Source organism: Notamacropus eugenii, chromosome 4 (assembly GCF_028372415.1).
Source record: "Notamacropus eugenii isolate mMacEug1 chromosome 4, mMacEug1.pri_v2, whole genome shotgun sequence".
In the NCBI taxonomy this organism is placed as follows: domain Eukaryota; kingdom Metazoa; phylum Chordata; class Mammalia; order Diprotodontia; family Macropodidae; genus Notamacropus; species Notamacropus eugenii.
Genome location: NC_092875.1, coordinates 5550754 through 5571997, shown reverse-complemented (window position 1 = coordinate 5571997; position 21244 = coordinate 5550754). Strand labels below are relative to the sequence as shown.

At 36.8% G+C, this 21244-nt stretch overlaps 1 protein-coding gene across 1 annotated transcript in view; it reads right to left on the bottom strand.

Annotated features, from left to right (window-relative positions):
- Window positions 1-750: 750 nt before the first annotated feature.
- Window positions 751-21244, bottom strand: part of LOC140502131 (vomeronasal type-2 receptor 26-like) — a 37887-nt gene continuing 17393 nt past the window's right edge. Inside the window, exons 5-7 of the mRNA XM_072606481.1 lie at window positions 10138-10365; window positions 8049-8172; window positions 751-1697 (exon numbers count right to left, since the gene is read on the bottom strand). Coding sequence (XP_072462582.1) covers window positions 751-1697; window positions 8049-8172; window positions 10138-10365 — 1299 coding nt within the window. The remainder of the gene's footprint in view (window positions 1698-8048; window positions 8173-10137; window positions 10366-21244) is intronic.

Sequence of the window (21244 nt, the reverse complement as noted above, 5' to 3'; positions counted from 1 at the left end):
ATCATTTCTTGGGGCCACTATGTGATCACCTGCCCCATGCGAGTTCTAAATAAAATAGTCTTTTTGTCAAGTGTACATCTTGACCAGCCCATCTGAGCTGTGCTCTCTGAAGCATAGTCTGAATACAGGTAGCTCAGAGAATAGAGCACAGGCCTTGGAATCAGGAAGACCTTAGTTCAAATCTGGGCTCAGACACTTTACATTTACTAATTGTGTGACCTTGGACAAATCTCTTAACCCCAATTGCCGTGCCTTCCCCCTCCAGGTCAGGGTGTAGGTTTTGCTTGAAGACATGGGTCGTATGGAAATGGTGATCTTGCCATAGATTCATTTTAGGAGAATCAATAATATCACTTGTGGCTTCAAGAAAATTAAGGGGGAACCCTAAAAAGTCAAAGCACCACTTCATTTCTTCTAAAATCAGTTCATACCATGTCCAAAAAGTTAACTGTTAAATTTTCAGTGAGAACAATTACACCTTGGAAATTGGAAAATGCTGTCAATAGGGTTTGATTTATTGTTTTGGTGATTTCTCAACTTAAGGAAATGATGGAGAAAATGTTAATGATGCAGATTAAATGAAAAAGATTGTGACCCATCTTCAGAGATCTCTTAAATATTTACCTGCACAAACCCCTGACAACATGTGGGGAGGTGGAAAAAGAACCGGATGCAATTCAAATATTAATGAGGTGGTGAATCCTAGGCTTCCTATCCTGATACGTGTTATTATTTAAACATTTCTTGCCTCTAGGAGGAATTGTGAGGCAATGTATTAAAATAATTTCTGCCCTTGGAATTCACTGTTTTCTTTACTCCTTCCTGTGTGTTCCTTTCTGGCCTCAGTAGGATCACATAGCACTTGGGAATAAAGATGCAGCCCAGTAATCCAGCACTAGAGGCCAGAATGGAGAAGATCTCTACAACAGCCATGGCCTTGCCCTTGGTGCTCTGGTATGTGGGTAGGAAGGAGACCCACACACTGCAGAACACCAACATACTGAATGTGATAAGCTTGGCTTCATTAAAGGTATCAGGCAGGCTTTTGGCCAGGAAAGCCACAGTAAAGCTCCCCAGGGCAAGGAAACCCATGTAGCCCAGGACACAGTAGAAGGCAATATCAGATCCTTCATTACACTGAATGATGATGTGACCAAGTTCAGAGTGTGGGTCCATGTCTGGGAATGGGGGCGAAGTTCCCAACCAAATGCCACAGAGAATCACTTGGATCCCAGTGCTGATGAGGACAACAGAATTGGACACCCTAAATTGCACCCACATCCTGACTCTGCTCCCTGGTCTTGTTACCCTGAAGGCCAGAACCACCATAATGGTTTTTGCCAAAATGGAGGACACAGCCACAGTAAAGACAACTCCAAAGGTTGTTTGTCTGAGGAGGCAGGTGGTTGCAGTGGGACGACCAATGAAGAGCAGGGAGCAGAGGAAACAGAAGATGAGGGAGATGAGGAGAGTATAGCTGAGAGTTTGGTTGTTGGCCTTGACTATGGGAGTGTCTTGAAACTTTACAAACACCCAGAGAACTAGGGCTGTCAGGAAAGAGAAGGAAACAGCTATTAATGCCAAAGTCATCCCCAAAGGTTCTGCAATATCCAGAAAGATTACAAGCTTGGGGAGGCAGTGATCTCTGTCCTTATTTGGATACTCATCTTCTGAGCACTGCTCACAGTGATCCACATCTGAAGAAGAAAGAAATACCATCAGATCCTCTCTCGTCCAGAAGGAGCTACTACTAGTGATCTCCCCTTTGGGATGACTTTCCAACTCCTCTATATATCTTCTCATTACCTTACCATTCACACATTGTTTTCCCTATTAAAAGGTGAACTGCTTGAATGTAGGAATTATTGTTGTCATTCTACACACTATCTTCATTTAGCATTGTGCCTACCTTTTCTTTTCTTTTCTTTTCTTTACCAAAACTAACTTTAATGTGTGCAAAAATCTAATTAAAATTTATGTCTTTGAAAATCCATTTTAGGTGGAAGAGATCAGAAGCAGACATGGAGCTCTGTCTGAGGCGCGAAAGAAAGGCAGAATAGGACTAAAAATTCTCCATCAGTTCCAGAATACTCTTCTGTTCATTCTCCTGGAATTCCTGGTTCTTCCTATCACTAATGTTTTCTGCATATTCTTTGATGATGTGTTGGACAATTTTGACAGAGCTTCTACTCATGTTCAGGTTCTTATGCATATTCTGGCAAATCTGGAGGATAATGGCATTACAGATGTCTGACATGATATAACCGATGCCCTGCAGGACAAAGAGCTCAGCATCTAAGCAACGGAGGTAGAATTCATCTTCTATGTCATCATCAATGATCTCTCCTCTGCATACCGTGTCATGCTTTTCTCCTTCAATTTTCTTGTCAGTCACCTGCATTGCATCTAGATATTTAAAATGCAGATTAGTCTGTCTGTCTTTTCACTATCATTTTCTGTGAATTTGTTCAGGAGTCCAGTTCTTTGATGCCCTCTCAGATTTCTAAGGAAGGAGGTCAGGATCAAACAGATATGCTCTTCATGTTCCTTTTCTGTGGTTCCCACTTTCTTGATTTTCTTAGGGAAAAGAGAGGGAAGATGGTTCGCAAACCTAAGATGTCAAAAAACTTATGGCAGCATAATTTTCTTCACTGAGCTTTCATCTAGTGATTCATCCTCTTCCTCTCCTCCCTCCTTGTCAATCATCTGACAATGTTTCTTTTTGTCATCATCAGCTTCTTCCACTGCTGCCTATTCCTCCTCCCTATAGCTACTTCACTCTCAGGCTCCAGCTCATTTCCCGCGAGTCTTCAGTTCCTCCTCTTCATCATTACTGGAACATTTTGTACCCCTATTTGTCTGCTATTTCAGCAGCTCTCCTGCATCCGTAATTCCCTAGATCCACTGCCGCTTGAACGCTCAAGGTTAGGTTCTTGATTCCTCTTCCTGTGCCTGGATTTAACATGTGCTTGATTAAATCCTACTGCTTCTTGTTTGATCTGTAATTAATGTACCAGATTTGCTGGTGGTTGCTTGTACTGTGATTTACATAATGTGTGAAAGAAATAAGCAAGGATTTCTAGAACCAGTTTACTCTGGGTTTGACTTTAGGAGATCATTTGTTACACAGGATTCACTGCTGCAAAATACTTTTAGGTTCTTTATTAAGAAAAAAAAAGGAAATATCCTCAGTCCTAATCCCTGAGTAACTCCATCATGATTTAAGTGATGTGTATTGATATAAAAGCATATTTGTGCCTCATTTTTTCCTTGTATAATTCATTTCGTAGTGAAACATATCTTTATATTTATTAGTATATATTTGTACATTTATGAGTATTATATATATTTATGAGTATTAATTTTGTTTTTTTTGTTATTATATCTTTACTTAGTTTTATACTTTCCCGAATTGCATGTAAAAATAAATTTCAAATTTTTTACACTTTTTTAAAAAAAAAACTGAGTTATAAATTCTTTCCTTTGTTCCCTCTCTACCCTCAACCATGGAGAAGTGAAGCAATTCAGTACATATTATATGTGTGTAGTAATGCAAAACATACCCATAATACTCATGTTGTGAAGGAAAACATAGTCGAAAAACTCATGAAAAACCAAGGATGTAAAAAATAGATTTGCTTCAAGTTGTATTCATAACATCACTCTGGGGATGGGTAACATTTTTCACCACAAGTCCTTCAGAGTTTTCTTGGATCATTGGATCTAAGTCATTCATAACTGATCTCCCTACAGTATTGCTGCTTTTTTGTACATTTTGTACATTCAGTACATTTACTTTTCATCAGTCCATGCAAGTGTCTCAAGGTTTTTCTGAGAGCATCCTGCTCATTCTTAGTTATGGTATAATATCATTCCATCATAATCACATACTACAAATTGTTCAGCCATTGCCCAGGTGATGGAATCTCCTCAATTTCTAATTTTTGTCCCCAGAAAACAGCTACTGTATATATTATGGTACATATAAGTCCTTTCCCTTTTCTTTTTAACTCTTTTGGGATACAGACCTAGTAGTAGTATTTCTAGGTCAAAGGGTATGTATGGTTGTAGCCCTTTGGGTATAGCTCCAAATGGCTCTGCAGAATGGGTGAATCAGTTCATAACTCCACCAACAATGCAATAATGTCTCATTTTTTCCACAGCCCCTCCAACAGTTGTCATTTACTTTCTCTATTAGCAAATCTGATAGGTATAATGTAGTACCTCAGAATTATTTTAATTTCCATTTCTATAATTAATAGTGAATTAGAATATTTTTTCATATGGCTATAGATAGCTTCAGTTATTTCATCAAAAAAGTGATGCTATCATTTGATCATTTTTCAATTGGGGAATGACACTTATTTTTTATAAATTTGCCTGAGTTTCCTATATGTTTGAGAAAAGAGGCCTTTTTTTAGGGAAATGTGCTTGAAATTTTTTCACAGTTGCTATTACTAACTGTATTCCCCTCCACCTTATTACATTCTCTCCTTTAACTTTTTCCCTCCTCAAATGTTTTATTTCTGACTCCTCCCTAATCCAAAATGCTCTCCCTTCTATCACCCACTCTTCTCTTATCCCCTTGTTCTTCTACATTCCTGTAGGGTTAGATAGATTTCTATAACTCATTGAGTGTGTTATTTCTTCTCTGAGCTAGTTCTAATGAGAGTAAGTTTCATTCACTACCCCTCACCTCCCCCATGTTGCCCTCCACTGCAAAATATTTTTATGGACTTTTTTATGTGATGTAATTTGTCACATTCTACCTCTCCCTTTCTTTTCTCCCAGTACATTCCTCTCCCTCCCCTTATTTTTATTTTTTAGATATCATCCATTCATATTCAACTCACATCTGTGCCCTGTGTCTATATATACTCCTTGTAACTACTCAAATGATGAAAAAGATCTTATGAGTTAAAATACTATCTTCCCATGGGGCAATGTAAGCAGTTTTAACATTATTAAGGTCCTTATGATTTCCCTTTGCTCTTTACCTTTTTATGTTTCCCTTCTGTCTTGTATTTGAAAGTCCAAATTTCTATTTGAACTATATATTATAGTCAATGTTTGTGAGTAGGTGATTCTTGGTTGTAATCCCTGTTTCTTTGCCTTTCAGAATATTATATTCCAGTCCACTTATTGTTTAATGTAGAAGCTGCTAAATCTTGTGTTTTCTTGACTGTGCCTCCATGGTACTTGAATTATTTTTTTCTAGCTGCATGCAATATTTTCTCCTTTACCTGGGAAATATGGAATTTGGGCTCTAATATTCCTGGGAGTTTTCAATTTGGAATGTCTTTCAGGAAGTGATCAGTGGATTCTTTCCATTTCTAAGCTAATTTCTGGTTCTAGAAAAACAGGGCAGTTTTATTGACAATTTCTTGAAAGATGATAGCTAAGCTGTTTTTTTGATGATGGTTTTCACATTGTGCAATAATTTTAAAGTTTTCTGGATGTGTTTTCCAGGTCAGTTGCTTTTTCCAATGAGATATTTCAGTTTTCTTTCTTTAAGTCCCTTTTGTTTTGTTTTATTGTTTCTTAATTTCTCATCAAGTTATCAAGTTCCATTTGCTCCATTCTTATTTTTACAAAACTCTTTCCTTCAGTGAAGTTTTTTGACCTCCTTTCAATATTGCCAGTTCAGCATTTTAAGACATTCTTCTCCTCATTGACTTTTTGTACCTCTTTTGCAATTTTTCCAAATGTCTGAAGGTGTTCTCTTCTTCAATATTTTAGAGTCTCCTTTACCAAACTGTTGACTAATTTTTCATGATTTTTTGCATCTCTCTCATTTCTCTTCCCAATTTTTCCTCTAGCTCTCTTACTTGAATTTCAAAATGCTTTTTGAGGTCTTCCATAGCCTACAACCAATGAATATTTTTCTTGGAGACCTTTGAAAGTAGGAGCTTTAATTTTGCTATCTTCTTCTGAGTGCATGTTTTTATCGTCTTTGTGAACATGGTACCTTTCTATGGTCAGAAATTTTCTCTACAATTTGCTCATTTTCCTAGCTTATTACTTGACTTTTAACTCTTTATAAAAATAGGACTCTACTTCCAGAGTGGAGGTCACACTGTTCCAAGCTTCAGGGGTTTTGCATAGCTGTTTTCAGAGATACTTCCAACCACCTGTAAGTTTTCAGTTTTTTCAAGGTGGTGTGATCAAAAAAGAGGTATTTACTACTCTCCTTGACTGTGCTCTAGTATGTAAACAACCACAGGCATTATTTTATGTCCTGGAACTGTGAGTAAGTTCCTTAGTCCTCTGTAGTCAAAAGCTCTGTTGTGTTAGTGCTACTCCTCAACCTGACACTACCACTTGGGACTGCCACCTCAATATGAGTATGGACAAAACAACATAGTCCTGCCTTAGTGCTAGCAATACCATTCTTGTAATTTCCTTTTGACTATTGTGGAACACCCTTACCATCTGTCAGCTCACAACTCTGGAAGCATCTGCTAATGCTGCTGCCACTGCTGATTTAGTCACCTACAAGACCTGCTTCTGGTTTGCTATAGCTGGAGCTGTGCTAATGCAGCCTTCATTGGACTGTACTCTACTCTCACCTATATGTGATAGACCTCTCCTGCTGACCTTCTATGTCATCTTTGGAACCTGTGGACTGAGAAATCTAGACACTACCACTGCTGCTAGTAATTCAGTTACTCCTAGGATTACTCTGGGTTTCCTGTGGCCAGTTCTGCTTTGGAACAGCCTACACTTAACTTCAGTTTTCTCAAATTTTGTTGCAACAGACCTTTCCTGCTGATATTTCAACTTATCTTGGACCCAAAATTTTTTTCACTCCATCTTTTTGTGGGTTCTGCTGCTCTAGAATTTACTTAGAGCCTTTAAAAAAGGTATTTAGAGAGTTGGGGTAGAGCTAAGATAATTCGCTGTGATTCTACCATGTTGGCTCTATTCTGACACATCTTTTGTTTCTTAAAATAAGGTTTTGATTTCATCACTATAGCAAATGTTTGTCATATATTTACACTGACTTTTGAAGGCTGCAAGGATTGAGAAAGACATTTGTTCAAATCTGGTCTCAGGCTTTTACTAGCTGATTGACCCTGGATAAGTGATTGAGTATAAGACATAGCAGAAAGTCCTTCAAATGAATGGAGTCAGAAATACCAACAGAAATGGCCATTTACTATTGAAAGTCAGTGTATTTCTTGACCTTCTTAACACCAACAGTGTCCTCTGTTTATCTAAACCCAACATAACTTCTTGTACTCTCACAGCAAACATTGGCATTCCGTACACTGTGTCATTATAAGAAGACAGAGAGAAGACGTGAGCGTGACAAAGGCAATATGTGGTACAGAGTACTGGAATGCTCATAGACTTATCTTCTCCAAGCTAAATATTTGCATTCAACTTACAGTGGCCCCAAGGCAAGACATCTGCCAGAGAACTTAAAGCCAAAGGACTAGAGAGCTTCTCTGAGTGGGAACAATTTGTTGCTAATTTGAAGGGAAAGTTATGCTAACAAATATTTGGCAACAGTGGAGCAGAAAAAGAGTGGACAGTTTTCAGCAATTTGATGTAGAGTACTGAATTTACTCATCTGTGTCAGGAGCAAGCAATAGAAAACCACTCTGAAGTTCTCTCCAAAGAACTTAGAACTTATGTATTCATGTAGGTAACATTGGCACAGTAAAGCCCAGTATGGTGTGCCATCATCAAAGAAGGTTCTGTGCTCTATGAGCAAAGCATGATAGAAGTAGCTCAAAAGAAACACGAAATACACACATTGAGAGTATCTGCCCTAAATTTTCACATGGGCTATTGGTGTTAGACCTGTAGTAGAGCATTCCAGTTTTGTATTGGTCTGATCAGTCAGATGCATTGTAACTTGACTATAATGCAGTGATGTTCTTTTGGTGCTCTTCTAGAAAAAAGGACAAAAACCAAGCCTGGCAGTTTATGTTTATTACTTGGGCAGCGATATTACTTTAGCTTTTATGTATCTCCAAAATATCAACTCCACACTGTTCTACACCAAAGGGCTCAGAAAACAAGCCCCCATAGAAACTTACCAATTTCAGTGGAAATCTCCCCCTCGGGGCACTGGGAACAGCTGAAGCAGCAGACAGGCTCTCCCTCATTAGTTAGCTTTCTGTATCCAGGGTGACAGCTATTACTGCACACAGAAGAGGGGATCTAAGCCATTAACAAGAGAATGGAAAGAATATTTATGATCAATATTTATGATGCATAATTTGGGCCAAGAAAGTGTATCCTCTAAAATCACTCTGATGATTATACCTGGTTCATATATCAATGAGTATCACTAATGGAATGTTCAAGAGATCTCCTTTCTAGTCCAAAGTCTGCCATCAGCTGTTGAACTTTGATTGAAAGTCTTGACCTCTGAGAACTTCAGTTTTATCACTTGTAAAATTAGAGTTTGGGGCTGTATGATCTTACATTTTTTACACCTGATCATATCCTGGAACACTGCATTAATAATGACCCAAGTTGCTGAATGAAAGCTTGACAATTTTCCAAAATTTTACTTGGTATTTTAGTTCTATAGAGAGACCATAACCTTGAAGGGTGTGAGCGAATTGAGTGTCTCATAACTGCAAATAATCAATGAGACTGAAAGGAAAAGCATTGTACTTTGCTTTTGGCAGTCTATGTGGAAGAGACTGAGCTACTTGCTTCCATAAAGGGGTGATATTGCACAATGAAAAGGTTTTGTTTTGTTTTCTACTACAAGGTACATGCTGAATGTTTGCACTCCCCTTGTTATTTGAAAATTGGGTGCTAGTAGATTGACTGCTGAGCCAGAAAGCAGAAGAGCATTCAAAGGGCAGTAGTTGGCATAGGCTTTTTTAAATATCTGAGTGAGAGACATGCTGCAGTTCTCTTGCTGATTGAAGGCTTTGGGCCCTCCTCAACCAAAGAAAACAGACCCTTGTGTGTTATCTCTTTGTATTTCTTCTTTCCTGCTTTTAGTTGAAAAATATTTGTAAATTTTATTCTTACAAGGTTGAGAGAGTGAGCCATCATAAATGCAGCAATGACAGTCTACACCAGAATTATGTTTGCACCACACACAAAGCCAACAAAATCATCAGAAGCAAGTTCCAAGTCAAAAAGTTTAAGATGCAATGATTTGTCCAGTAGTTATACTGAATTTGGAATATTATATGGTGGAATATGCTCTTTTGGAAGTTATATTACGTTTGCTTTATATAAATATATACATATATATGCACACATACATACATATGTCTGTACACACTGATTCATACATATAGGAGCTTATATATATGTATATACATACATATGTATGTATGTATAATGTAGCTGGCATGAGGGAGAATTTGTTCTAAAGTGCAGGATATGTAGAAATATTTGTACTTTTTACTATACTTTCTCCGTAAATATACATTTGTAAAAACTATTTGATGTTAATTAGTCAAACAGTACTTGAATATTTGTACCTTGTAATTTATATATGGGAAAACATAAAACATTGAGATTTGAAGCAACTCATAGTGAAGACATAAATATGACTGTTCAAGGTTACCCATGTAGCTCCAATAAAGGTTATAGTGTCACAGTGAGTTGAGATGAGTATCTACAGAACTTTATAAGATTTAGAGTGCCATGGAGACAGAAAGTGTTAGAGGACATTTAGGTATTTGGTCAATTGGGAAAATGTAGGTCCCAGTAATTTTCCTTTCAGTAAGAACAAAACTTTGGCCAGTAGGTGAATGAAGATTTATTTTAACTCAGTTCAACTGAGTGGAAGATTCACACCATTCATGAATATGCAGGGAAGTGGATAAAATGGATAAAGTTGGGGTCAGTGGGCCTTGGATCAATTCTAAACTTTCTGGATCTCAGTTTTCTTATCTGTCAAATAAAGTGCTGGGCAAGTTAATCTTTAAAGACCTTCCCTCTTTTATCTTCTATCGGGCTAAATATTGGTGTGTTTTGAACACACACCTTACTGTTCTTTTTCCGTTCTTTATTTAAGTATTTATTTTAAATGTTAAAAAAAAAGCCGAACGATATTTTCTATGCATAAATATGCAACGTTTAGTGTAGTAATTAGAGTGAGAAGTGTTCTTAAGACTGAACATATAAATTAACATGCAAATAATCTCTGACCTTTGAGCCTAACCATCCCCAGTCGATGGCTTCTTCACATATTGTGAAATCTTGACCAGATGGAGATTTGGGCATAAATTTGCCCACTTTTACCAGGGATTCAGTACCATTAGGGAGGATCACATAATTCTTAATGTCATATTGTGCCTCTGAATTTCTTTTCTCATCCATGAACACCTGATCACCAGCACTGTTGTTAAATTGAAGATCCTTCAGAAAGGAGTGGAGCTGAAAGGGAAGAGAAATCTGTCACTTCTTTGTGTCTGAGGCGTGGGCTCTCCTAGAAGTAAGAACAGTGCATTCTACCAGAGGTGAGAAAGCTGGCCAACTGAGACTTGTGAACCAGTTTTAAGTGATTATACATAAGTGCTGTAATTCTGAGTCGCCCTCGTATTATCTCTAAGTCCTTAGGCCATTTCTTATACTCTCAGCTTTGCTCCCTAAAATGAGGTAAAAAAAAATCTAATATATTAAAGTGACTTTTAAACTGCTATAAATGATTGCTATTATTTATTGTCAGTCTAATTTTTTTCTTACTCCTCATGAAATTTAAAAGAAGTCAACCCAATTAGAAAAGGTAATTGTTTCTTGCAGAAACTATAAGGGAATCTATCTGCCCAGAAAAATGGTGCTTTTGAACATGCCATGATCATAGTGGGATCGGGCTCATGGCTAGAGTATGTCTTTGGAAGGAATACTTTATGCAAAAGGAACAAGGTAGAACACCAATTTAATCACCAATTATGAATGATCAAGTTGAACAGCAAGTTAGGCTGGTTCCTGGTGCCTTTTGCTGGTCCTCAGTGTCCATAGAATTTGAGAGTTTATAAATCTCATAGCAGTAATTTTCTAACATTAATTTCCGTTGTGCCCCCTGGAATGCCGGTCCCATAATTGTCAAACTTCTTTTCACCTTAAATTTAGTATTTTCTCATTCATTTCATCTTCTAATCTTCACTGGGACAAGAATTCATCCTGAAAACACTAATTCGTTTTTTACCCTTTCGGGTTCTGACTGCACTTTCTCTTATATCAACTGATTTTCTTATCGTGGTGCAGGAGTCAGTACACTCCCCACTGTCACTTCCAGATCCTCCCTTAACCACTTTTTTAAAGCAACTTTTGCTTTTACCTCCCTGATATCCACATTTATCACCCATTCCAATTTTTTCTGGTTGCCATCTTCTCATCCCAGAACATTCTCTTTCTACCCAAGGAAAGACCTCAGGAATTAGTATTCATCATCCATTTCATTTTCATATTAGGAAGAATGAAGCATTCCTATTGTTAGCCTTTTACATCCTTTAATATAACTTAATGTATTCATTTGTTATTGTCTCATGTTGGGCTATTGACAGACCTGGTCCTGTTCCTTGATGTCATGAATACTCACAAGTATTTCACTTGCATGTTCATCATTTATCCTTTTTTCCCCTTTTCCCTTTAAGCCAAATTTTTATCAGTACATCTTTCCCAGTGTCTCATTACTCCCAAATCTGGTATTCATTCACATTGTGAAACTTATTCCCTCAAGTCCTCATTTTGTTCCTTCTTTTTTCCCATTTCTTTATTTTTAAGTATATTTGTTATATTTTTAATTTCTGGAATCAAATAAGCATATCAAGAACATGGTATGATAAAAAGGTGATTGTACTTGACACTGCATATGTGTTATGTGCAGCCTGATGTTCTCACTAAATATACAATAAAGTTGTTATTTAAATTACCTTTTATACATTTTTCTTGCCTCTCCCATCCTCAAGATGGCTATCATTGAAGAAAAAAGTTCTTGTGTATGTATGTATGTGTATATGCATTCATACATGCAAACATAGATTTATGAAGTCATTATGTACATACTTCGGTTTGTAAGTTCTTTTTCTGAATGCAGATAGCGTCTTTATTCATATGATCTTTACCGCTATTTTGGGCATTTATAATAGACAAATGCATCCCTCACTTGAAGTTTTTTTTAAACCAAATCGATGTTACTGTTTACAACTTTGTCTTGGTCCTGCTTGTTTCACTCTTCTTTCCATTGTGCAAGTCTTCCCATGATTTCTAAGAGCTTTGAGCTTTTCATTTCTTTTTTATGATTTTCTTAACTTTAATTTTTTATTTTTAATGTTCTAAAATTACTACCATAAAACTTAGATTTTCCCCCCCTTACCTACTCCCCCCACCTCTTTCCCTCTCCAAGACAGCATACAATTCTATATAGGGTCTACACATACATTCCTATTGAATACATCTTCACTATAGCCATGCTGTGTAGACGAACTAAAATAAATGGGACAAATCATATAACAAATCAAAACATAACACACACACACACACATACACACACACACACACACACACACAAACGATCTCCTAACTTCTGGGATTGAATTCCATAGTTCTTTCTCTGAATGTGGAAGGCATTTTGCCTTAGAAGAGCATTGGGAATTTTTTTTCATGTCCTTGCTTTGTTATGAAGATCCAAGTCTACCAGAAAAAACTCTCACACACTGTGGTCGTTGCTGTGCACAAAATTCTCCTGGTTCTGCTCCTTTCGCTCAGCATCAGATCATATAAGTCCTTCCAGGCCTCTCTGAAGTCTTCTTGTTCATCTTTTCTTATGGCACAATAGTCTTTCATTACATCCATATACCATGATTTATTCAGCCATTCCCCAACTGATGGGCATCCCCTTGATTTCCAGTTTTTGGCAGTTACAAAGAGTGCTGCTATAAATATTTTTGTACATGTGGGACCCTTTCCCATTTTAATGATCTCTTGGGGATACAGTCTTAGAAGCAATATTGCTGGGTCAAAGGGTATGCATATTTTTGTAGCCCTTTGGGAATAGTTCCAAACTGCTCCCCAGAATGGTTGGATGAACTCACAGCTCCACCAACAACGAATTCATGTTCCAACTCTCCCACATCCTCTCTAACATTTATCATTTTAAAGTTCTGTCATGTTTGCCAATCTGATAGGTGTGATGTGGTATCTCAGAGTTGTTTTGATTTGCATCTCTCTAATCAATAGTGATTTAGAACATTTTTTTCATATGATTATATATATCTTTAATTTCTTCCTCTGAAAATTGCCTGTTCATATCCCTTGACCATTTATCAATTGGGGAATGACTTGTATTGTTGTACATTTGATTCAGTTCTATATATCTATATTAGAGAAATGAGGCCTTTATCTCTGAGATTAGCTGTAAAAATTCTTTCCCGATGTAGTACATCCCTTTGAATTTTGGTTGCATTGGGTTTCGTTGTGCAAAAACTTTTCAGCATAATATAATCAAAATTATCCACCTTGCACTTCATAATGCTTTCTATCTCTTGTTTAGTCAAAAGTTCTTCCCTTCTCCACAAATCTGACACACACACACACACACACACACACACACACACACACACTATTCCTTGCTCCTCCAGTTTGTCCGTGGTATCAATCTTTACAGTTAGATTGTGTATCCATTTGGCCTTTTTCTTGTGTACGGTGGCAAGCATGGGTCTATGCCCAGTTTCCGCCACACTCTTATCCAGTTTTCCCAGCAGTTTTTGTCAAACAGTGAGTTTTTATCCCTGAAGTTGCGATCCTTGGGTTTATCAGACAGGAGGTTGCTATATTCCTTGCCTACTGTGTCTTGAGTACCTAGTCTATTCCACTTCTCTTCCCTTCTATTTCTTAGTCAGTACCAAGTGGTTTTGTTAATAGCTGCTTTATAATTCAATTTGAGATCCGATAGCGCTAGGCAACGTTCCCTAGCATTTCTTTTCATTAGTCGTTTTGATTTTCTGGATTTTTTCTTCTTCCAGATGAAGATGAATTATTTTATCCAGCTCTAGAAAATAATTATCTAATAGTTTAATTGGTATGGCACAAAATAAGTAAATTAATTTAGGTAGAATTATCATTTGTATTATATTAGCTGGGCCTAACCATGAGCAACTGCTGTTTTTCCACTTACTTAGATCTGACTTTATTTCTGCAATAAGTGTCTTGTAATTTGTTCGTATAGTCCCTTGGTTTGTTTTGACAGGTAAACTCCCAAGTATTTAATTGTGTCTACCGTAGCTTTAAATGGGATTTCCCTTTCTATCTCTTGCTGTTGGATGTTGTTACTAATATATAGGAATGCAGAAGATTTGTGTGGGTTCATTTTGTAACCTGCAACTTTGCCAAAGTTGTTAATTATTTCAAGTAGTTTTTTACTTGATTCTCTGGGATTCTCTAAGTATATCATCATATCATCTGCAAAGAGTGACAACTTAATTTCTTCTTTGCCTATTCTTATTCCTTCAATTTCTTTATCTTGTCTAATTACTACAGCTAACATTTCTAGTACCATATTGAATAATAAGGGTGACAATGCATATCCTTATTTCACCCTTGATCTTACTGGAAGTGCATCTAACTTATCCCCATTGCATATAATGCTTGCTGAACGATTTAGGTAGACATTACTTATTATTTTATGGAAAGTTCTCTTTATTCCTATGTCCTTCAGCGTTTTTAACAGGAATTGGTGTTGCATTTTGTCAAAAGCTTTTTCTGCATCTATTGAGATAATCATGTGGTTTTTACTAGTTTTTATGTTGATGTGATCAATAATACTAATAGTTTTGACTAATTTTGAACCAGCCCTGCATTCCTTGTATGAATCCTACCTGATCATTATGTATTATTCTCGTGATAAGATGCTGTATTCGTCTTCCTAAAATCTTATTTCAAATTTTTCTAATATTTATTAGAGAAATTGGTCTATAATTTTCTTTCTCTGTCTTGTCTCTTCCTGGCTTAAGTATCAAAACCATATTTGTATCATAAAAGGAACTTGGAAGGAATCCTTCTTCTCCAGTTTTCAAAAATAGTTTATATAGTATTGGAATAAACTGTTGTTGAAATGTTTGATAGAAGTCACTTGCAAATCCATCTGGCCCTGGAGTTTTTTCCTAGGGAGTTCATTGATGGCTTGTTCAATTTCTTTTTCTGAGATGGGGTTGTTTAAATATTCAACTTCCTCTTCTTTTAATGGGGGCAATTTTTTATTTTTTTTTAAATGCTCATTCATCTCATTTAGATTGTTGAATTTGTGGGCGCAAAGTTGGGCAAAGTAATTTCTAATTATTATTTTAATTTCCTCCTCATTGGAGGTGAGTTCACCCCTTTCATTTTTGATATTATTAATTTGATTTTCTTCTTTTTTTTAATCAAATTGACCAAAGGTTTATCAATATTATTAGTTTTTCATAAAACCAACTATTGGTTTTATTTACAAATTCAATAGTTTTCTTAATTTCTATTTTATTAATTTTTCCTTTGGTTTCCAGTATTTCTAATTTGGTATTTACTTGGGGATTTTCAATTGGTTCCTTTTCTAGCTTTTTCAGCTGCATGCCCAAGTCAAGAGGAGATCAATATCTCCTCTTTCTCTATTTTGTTTATGTAGGCATTCAAAGATATAAAACTTCCTCTAAGAGATGCTTTTGCAGTATCCCATAAGATTTGGTATGATGTCTCATTATTGTCATTCTCTTGAATGAAGTCGTTGATTGTTTCTATGATTTGTTGTTTAATCCGCCCCTTCTTTAGGATTAGATTATTTAGTTTCCCATTCATTTTGGGTTTATCTTTCTATGGCCATTTATTACATATAATTTTTATTGCATTATGATCTGAGAAGGATGCATTGAATATGTCTGACTTTCTGCACTGGATTGTTAGGTTTTTATGTCCTAGTATATGGTCAATTTTTGTATATGTGCCATGTACTGCTGACAAAAAGGTATATTCCTTTATATTCCCATTCGGTTTTCTCCAGAGATATATCATATCTACCTCATCCAGAATTTTTTTTTACCTCCTTAACCTCTTTCTTGATTATTTTGAGGCTAGATTTATCAAGTTCAGAGAGGGGGAGGTTGAGGTCCCCCACTAGGATAGTTTTGCTATCAATTTCTTTCTTCAGCTCCCCCAACCTCTCTTCTAAGAATCTGGATGTTATACCACTTGGAGCATACATGTTTAGTGATGATATTGCTTCATTGTCTATGGTGCTTTTTAGCAAGATATAGTTTCCTTCCTTATGTCTTTTGATTAGATCCATTTCTACTTTTGTTTTTTCTGAGATTAGGATTGCTACTCCTGCTTTTCTTACATTAGCTTAAGCACAATATATTCTGCTCCAATCTTTGACCTTTACCCTGTGTGTATCCCCCCATTTCAATATGTTGTAAACAACATATTGTTGGATTATGACTTAATCCATTCTGCTATCCGTCTCCATTTTATGGGAGAGTTCATTCCATTCACATTCACAGTTATAATTACAATCTGTGTATTTAACTCTTTCCCACCATTTGTGCTTTTAGATCTTCTGTCTCCCTTCCCCTCCTCAATAGTTTTCACTTTTCACCACCTCCTCCTGCAGCCTTCCCTTCCTTCTTTTAGCCCCCCTCCCTTTTACTCCCCTTTACCCCTCCTGCTTCTTCCCTCCCTTTTAGCTTCCCTACCCTTTTCTTTCCCCTTCTCCTCCTACTGCCTATAGAGCTAATTAGAATTATATACTTAAGCTTATTATTCCCTTCTTGAATTAAATCAGATGAGAGTACCTCTCAAACAATGCTCATCTCCCTCCCCTCCTTCTCTCTCATATAATTTTGTACTTCTTCCTGTGATGTAATTTGCTATTTTCTGCTTCCTCCTTTTTATACCTAGTATTACAATCCCTTCGCATGCTTAAGACATATTTTTTACATGATATCATTTACTTTATACCCATTTCCTCTATGTATATCCCATTTATATTTCATAATAGATGTACAGTTCTCAAAATTAACAGGTATCATCTTCCCTTACACGGAGATAAACAGTTTACCCAAATTAAGTAACAAGTTTTTCTGTTTTTCCCTCTGTTTTACCTTTTTATGATTCTCTTGACACCTGCATTTGAAGATAAAATTTTCTATTAAGTTCTGGAATTTCTGTCAGAAAGGCCTGGAAGTCCCTTACTTCCTTGAATGACCATCTCCTTGCCTGAAATGTTATGCTGAACTTTGCTGGGTAGTTGATCCTTGGTTGTAGTCCCAGTTCCTTTACCTTACAGAATATCGGATTCCAATTCCTTTGATCTTTTAATGTTGAAGCTGCAAGGTCCTGTGTGATCCTGACTGTAGCTCCCCGATATTTTAATGGTTTCTTTCTTGATGACTGTAGCATTTTCTCCTTCACTTGATAGTTCTGGAATTTAGCAACGATACTTCTTGGGGTTTTGAGTTTGGGATCACTTTCGGGAGGTGAACGGTGGATTCTTTCGATGGCTATTTTCCCTCTGGATCTAGCACGTCTAGGCAGTTTTCCTTGATGATTCCCTGGAAGATATTGTCTGGACTCTTTTTTTCATCGTGGCTTATTAGTGGGCCAATAATTCTTAAATTTTCTCTCCTGGATCTATTTTCCAGGTGTGTTGTATTTCCAATTAGATATTTTACATTTTCTTCTATCTTTTCATTCTTTAGATTTTGTTTGACTGATTCTTACTATCTAATAGAGTCATAAGTTTCTGCTTACCCAATTCTAATTGTTATCAAATTTTTTTCTTCAGTTAACTTTTTCATCTCCTTTTACATCTGTCCAATTGTTCCTTTTAAGGAGTCATTTTCTCCAGTTAGTTTTTGTACTTCCTTTTCCATTTGTCTAATTTTTCTAGTTAGGCTTTGTGTTTCCTTTTCCATTTATTCAATTTTCCTTTTTAAAGAGGTGTTGTCATCAGTGAATTCTTTTTTCACACTTTTTAAATTATTGGCCAGTTTTTCTATCTCCTTCTTCAGCTGTTCCATGACAGCTGTTTGTGCATGTGAGCAGTTCATAGTCCCTTCTGAAGTACGGTCTCATTACTGCCCTCCTTGGTATTTTGTTTTGGTCTTTGTCCCCATAGAAAGATTCTATGGTTTTTTTGATCTTGTTTTGCTTTCTCTTATTCATGATGATGATTGTGTGTTGTGGCTTCTGGTTCTTGCAGTTAGAAGCTACAGAACTTGTTGTTGAGCTGACTTGTGTGAAAAAGCTAAGAGAAGGTTTTTGTTTTGTGTTTCCCCTATCAGCCCTGGGGTTAGCTTGTTAAATGTGGGTAAGTGGTGGTCTGGTCACGGGAGATCTCCTCAGCTGAACTGAGACAAAGGCAAGCTCAGGGGTTGGTGATCCCAGCTTCCCTATTGTCTTTCAGTTTCCCCTGGAGTGCTGAGGCACACCTAGATCCTAGTGTGAGTTTCCACCCCTCCTGGGGCTCCTCTCCTAGCTCTGAGGCTCACCTGGGTCATAGTGCAAATTTCTACCACCCTGGGGCCCCTCTCCTTCTGTTTCACCTCTGCCACAATAGGAGGAATCCCCCTTAGCTATTTTCCTAGCCTCAGGTGTTATGAGACTATTTGACCCCTCTGCTGTTCTCGATGATCCAGGATTTTTCTGGGGAAGTATTTTATGGTTCTTTCAAGATCAGCAAGGGGGGAGGAGAGAGCATTTAGTGATCACTTCACCATCCTGGCTCCCGGAAGTTCAAGTAAGTGTTTTATAGTCTCTTAATCTGTGGGCTGAAATTCTCAGGAGCTGCTGAGGCTGATATCTGGGGCTCAGTGGCTGTCACTTGTTCGACTTTGTTGGCCTCTCACCCTGGGCTGAGGCTCTGCCAGTTCTGCCTGCTGCTCTCAGGTCTCTCTGGGGCCCTCCCATTCTGCTGCACTGGACGCAGCTCTGTGGGCTCACCCTGGCAGAACAGATCCTTCCCGTGGACCTCCCAGTGTGTCCTGGGCTGTAAATCTGCCACAGTCTGTCTCCTATTGGATTCTGCACCTCCAGAATTTGGACAGATTCTCTTTTTAGAGGTATCTGAAGGAGTTTGTCTAGGAACTTAGATGAGTCATTGCTCTCACTCCACCATCTTGTCTCTGCCCCTCAAGCTTTTCATTTCTCATACCACGATTATATACCATGATAATTATACACCTAAATTTGTTCACTCATTCCCCACTTGATCGATATCCCTGCGATTTCCTGTTCTTTCCCATTACAAAGGAAGCTATTATAAATATGTTAGAACATATAGGTTCTTTTCCTTAATAGTCTTTGGAAAAAGACCTAGTATATGTGTTGCTGGGTCAAAGCATATAGATAGTTTAATAACTCTTTGGGTATAATTCCAGAAAGCTATCCAAAATGTTCAATCAGTCCAGAATTCTACCAACATTACATTAGTATCTCAGTTTTTCCACACTACTTCCAACATTTTTGCATTCTTCTTTGATCATTTTAACCAATCTAACAAGTGCAAAATGACACTGCCAGTTCTTTTAATTAACATTTGTCTAATCAAGAGGGATTTAGATCATTTTTCATAGGAACATAAATTGTTTTGATTTCTTCATTGAAAAACTGCCTGTTCATTTCATTTGACCTTATGTCCATTGAGGAATATCACATATTCTTGTTGATTTGACAAGATACTTTATATATTCTTAATATGGGAACTTTATCTCCTAAATTGTTTATAAATTTTTCCCTAATTGTTTGCTTTTCTTCTGATCTTGGCTACATTTATTTTGTTTGTACAAAATCTTTTAATATTTAACGTAATAACAGTTATCTATTTTAAATCCTGCTTCCTTATTTCTTGTTTATTCATGCATTAATTGCCTATACATAAGTGTGATATATAATTTGTTCCATGTTCTTCAATTATTTTTGTAATATCTCTCTTCATATTTAGTTATTATATCCATTTTGATCTTCTATTGGAAAATGGTGTAAGATACTGCTCTGAACCTAATTTCTACTGTACTGTTTTACTGTTTGCTCAATAATTTGTAGCAAATAATAAATTCTTATATTAAGATCTCATCTGAGCACTTGTCAAATACAAGGTCAAAATTTGCTACTGTAAATTGTATGCTTATTCTCTTCCATTAATCTATTTCCATTTCTTAGCCAGAACCAGGTAGTTTTGATTTTTACTCCTTTGTGTTACAGTTTAAAGGCTGGTACTGCTAACTTTTTTTCCTTTACATATTTCATTAGTTCTATTTCTATTTTTTCTCTCAAAAATTTTATAATTATTTTTCTAATTCTTTAAAATAATTTTTAAATTTAATTATCTCATCTTGCATGTTCATCTTTTATTCTTTCTTACCCTTTCCCTTTAAGCCAAACTTTTATCATTCAATCTTTCCCAGTGTTTCATTCCTCCCAAATCTGCTATTCATTCACATTATGAAACTTATTCCCTCAAGCCTTCATTTTGTTCCTTCTTTTTAAAGAAATTTTATTTAGTGCAATTTAATTACCTCATTTCTTTCAAAGCTTGCACTGACTGTACTCACCACACAAAGTCGTGGTCAAAATTAGGTAGATTGTTTGGATTGTAATATATCACTAAGTGATACATTACACCACTTATAATCTGTATATAACCATTGAGCAAGGTGGAGCTGGGAGACTTTGAGGTCTGGTATGAGGGATAAAGGAAGATATACATTAAGAGCTGAGCCACACAGAATTGACAGTACAGGAGCACAAAGAAAAAGGATCAATGGGAAAGTAGGACTGAGGTAAGGCAGAGAAGGAAGAGATAGAAGAAGGTTATCTGCAGAGTCTAGCTGACTTTACTAGACAAATTCCCTCTCCCAAGGACTGAGAAAAGTTCAAAGAAAAGGTTGGGTATTTCCCCAACTTTTCCATTTGGTATTTGTCTACTAACAGCCACCAAGTCATACTTTTTTTTGTCTTTTATCAAATGCTTTTGATAACTTGAATTTTATCTTGCCAATCATGTCAGGGATTAGCTACAGGTAAAAATAAATGTAAATGAGGTTAGAAAGCCCACCCTCTGTCTAAACTCCCTAGAGCAACAAAAAAGGAAACAACATCGCCCAGAGGGGTATAACTGAACCTGGGGATGGAGGTGGTCAGGAGATCAGCTGGCTTCAATCAGCAAGCCCAAGAGAGTCCACCAGCATGATCTGGCTAACAGAACCACCATATTCTTGGAGCAGCAGAAGGCACAGTCTATTACTTGAACAGTTCACTTATAAAATACGTCACAGAGCTTTGGGCG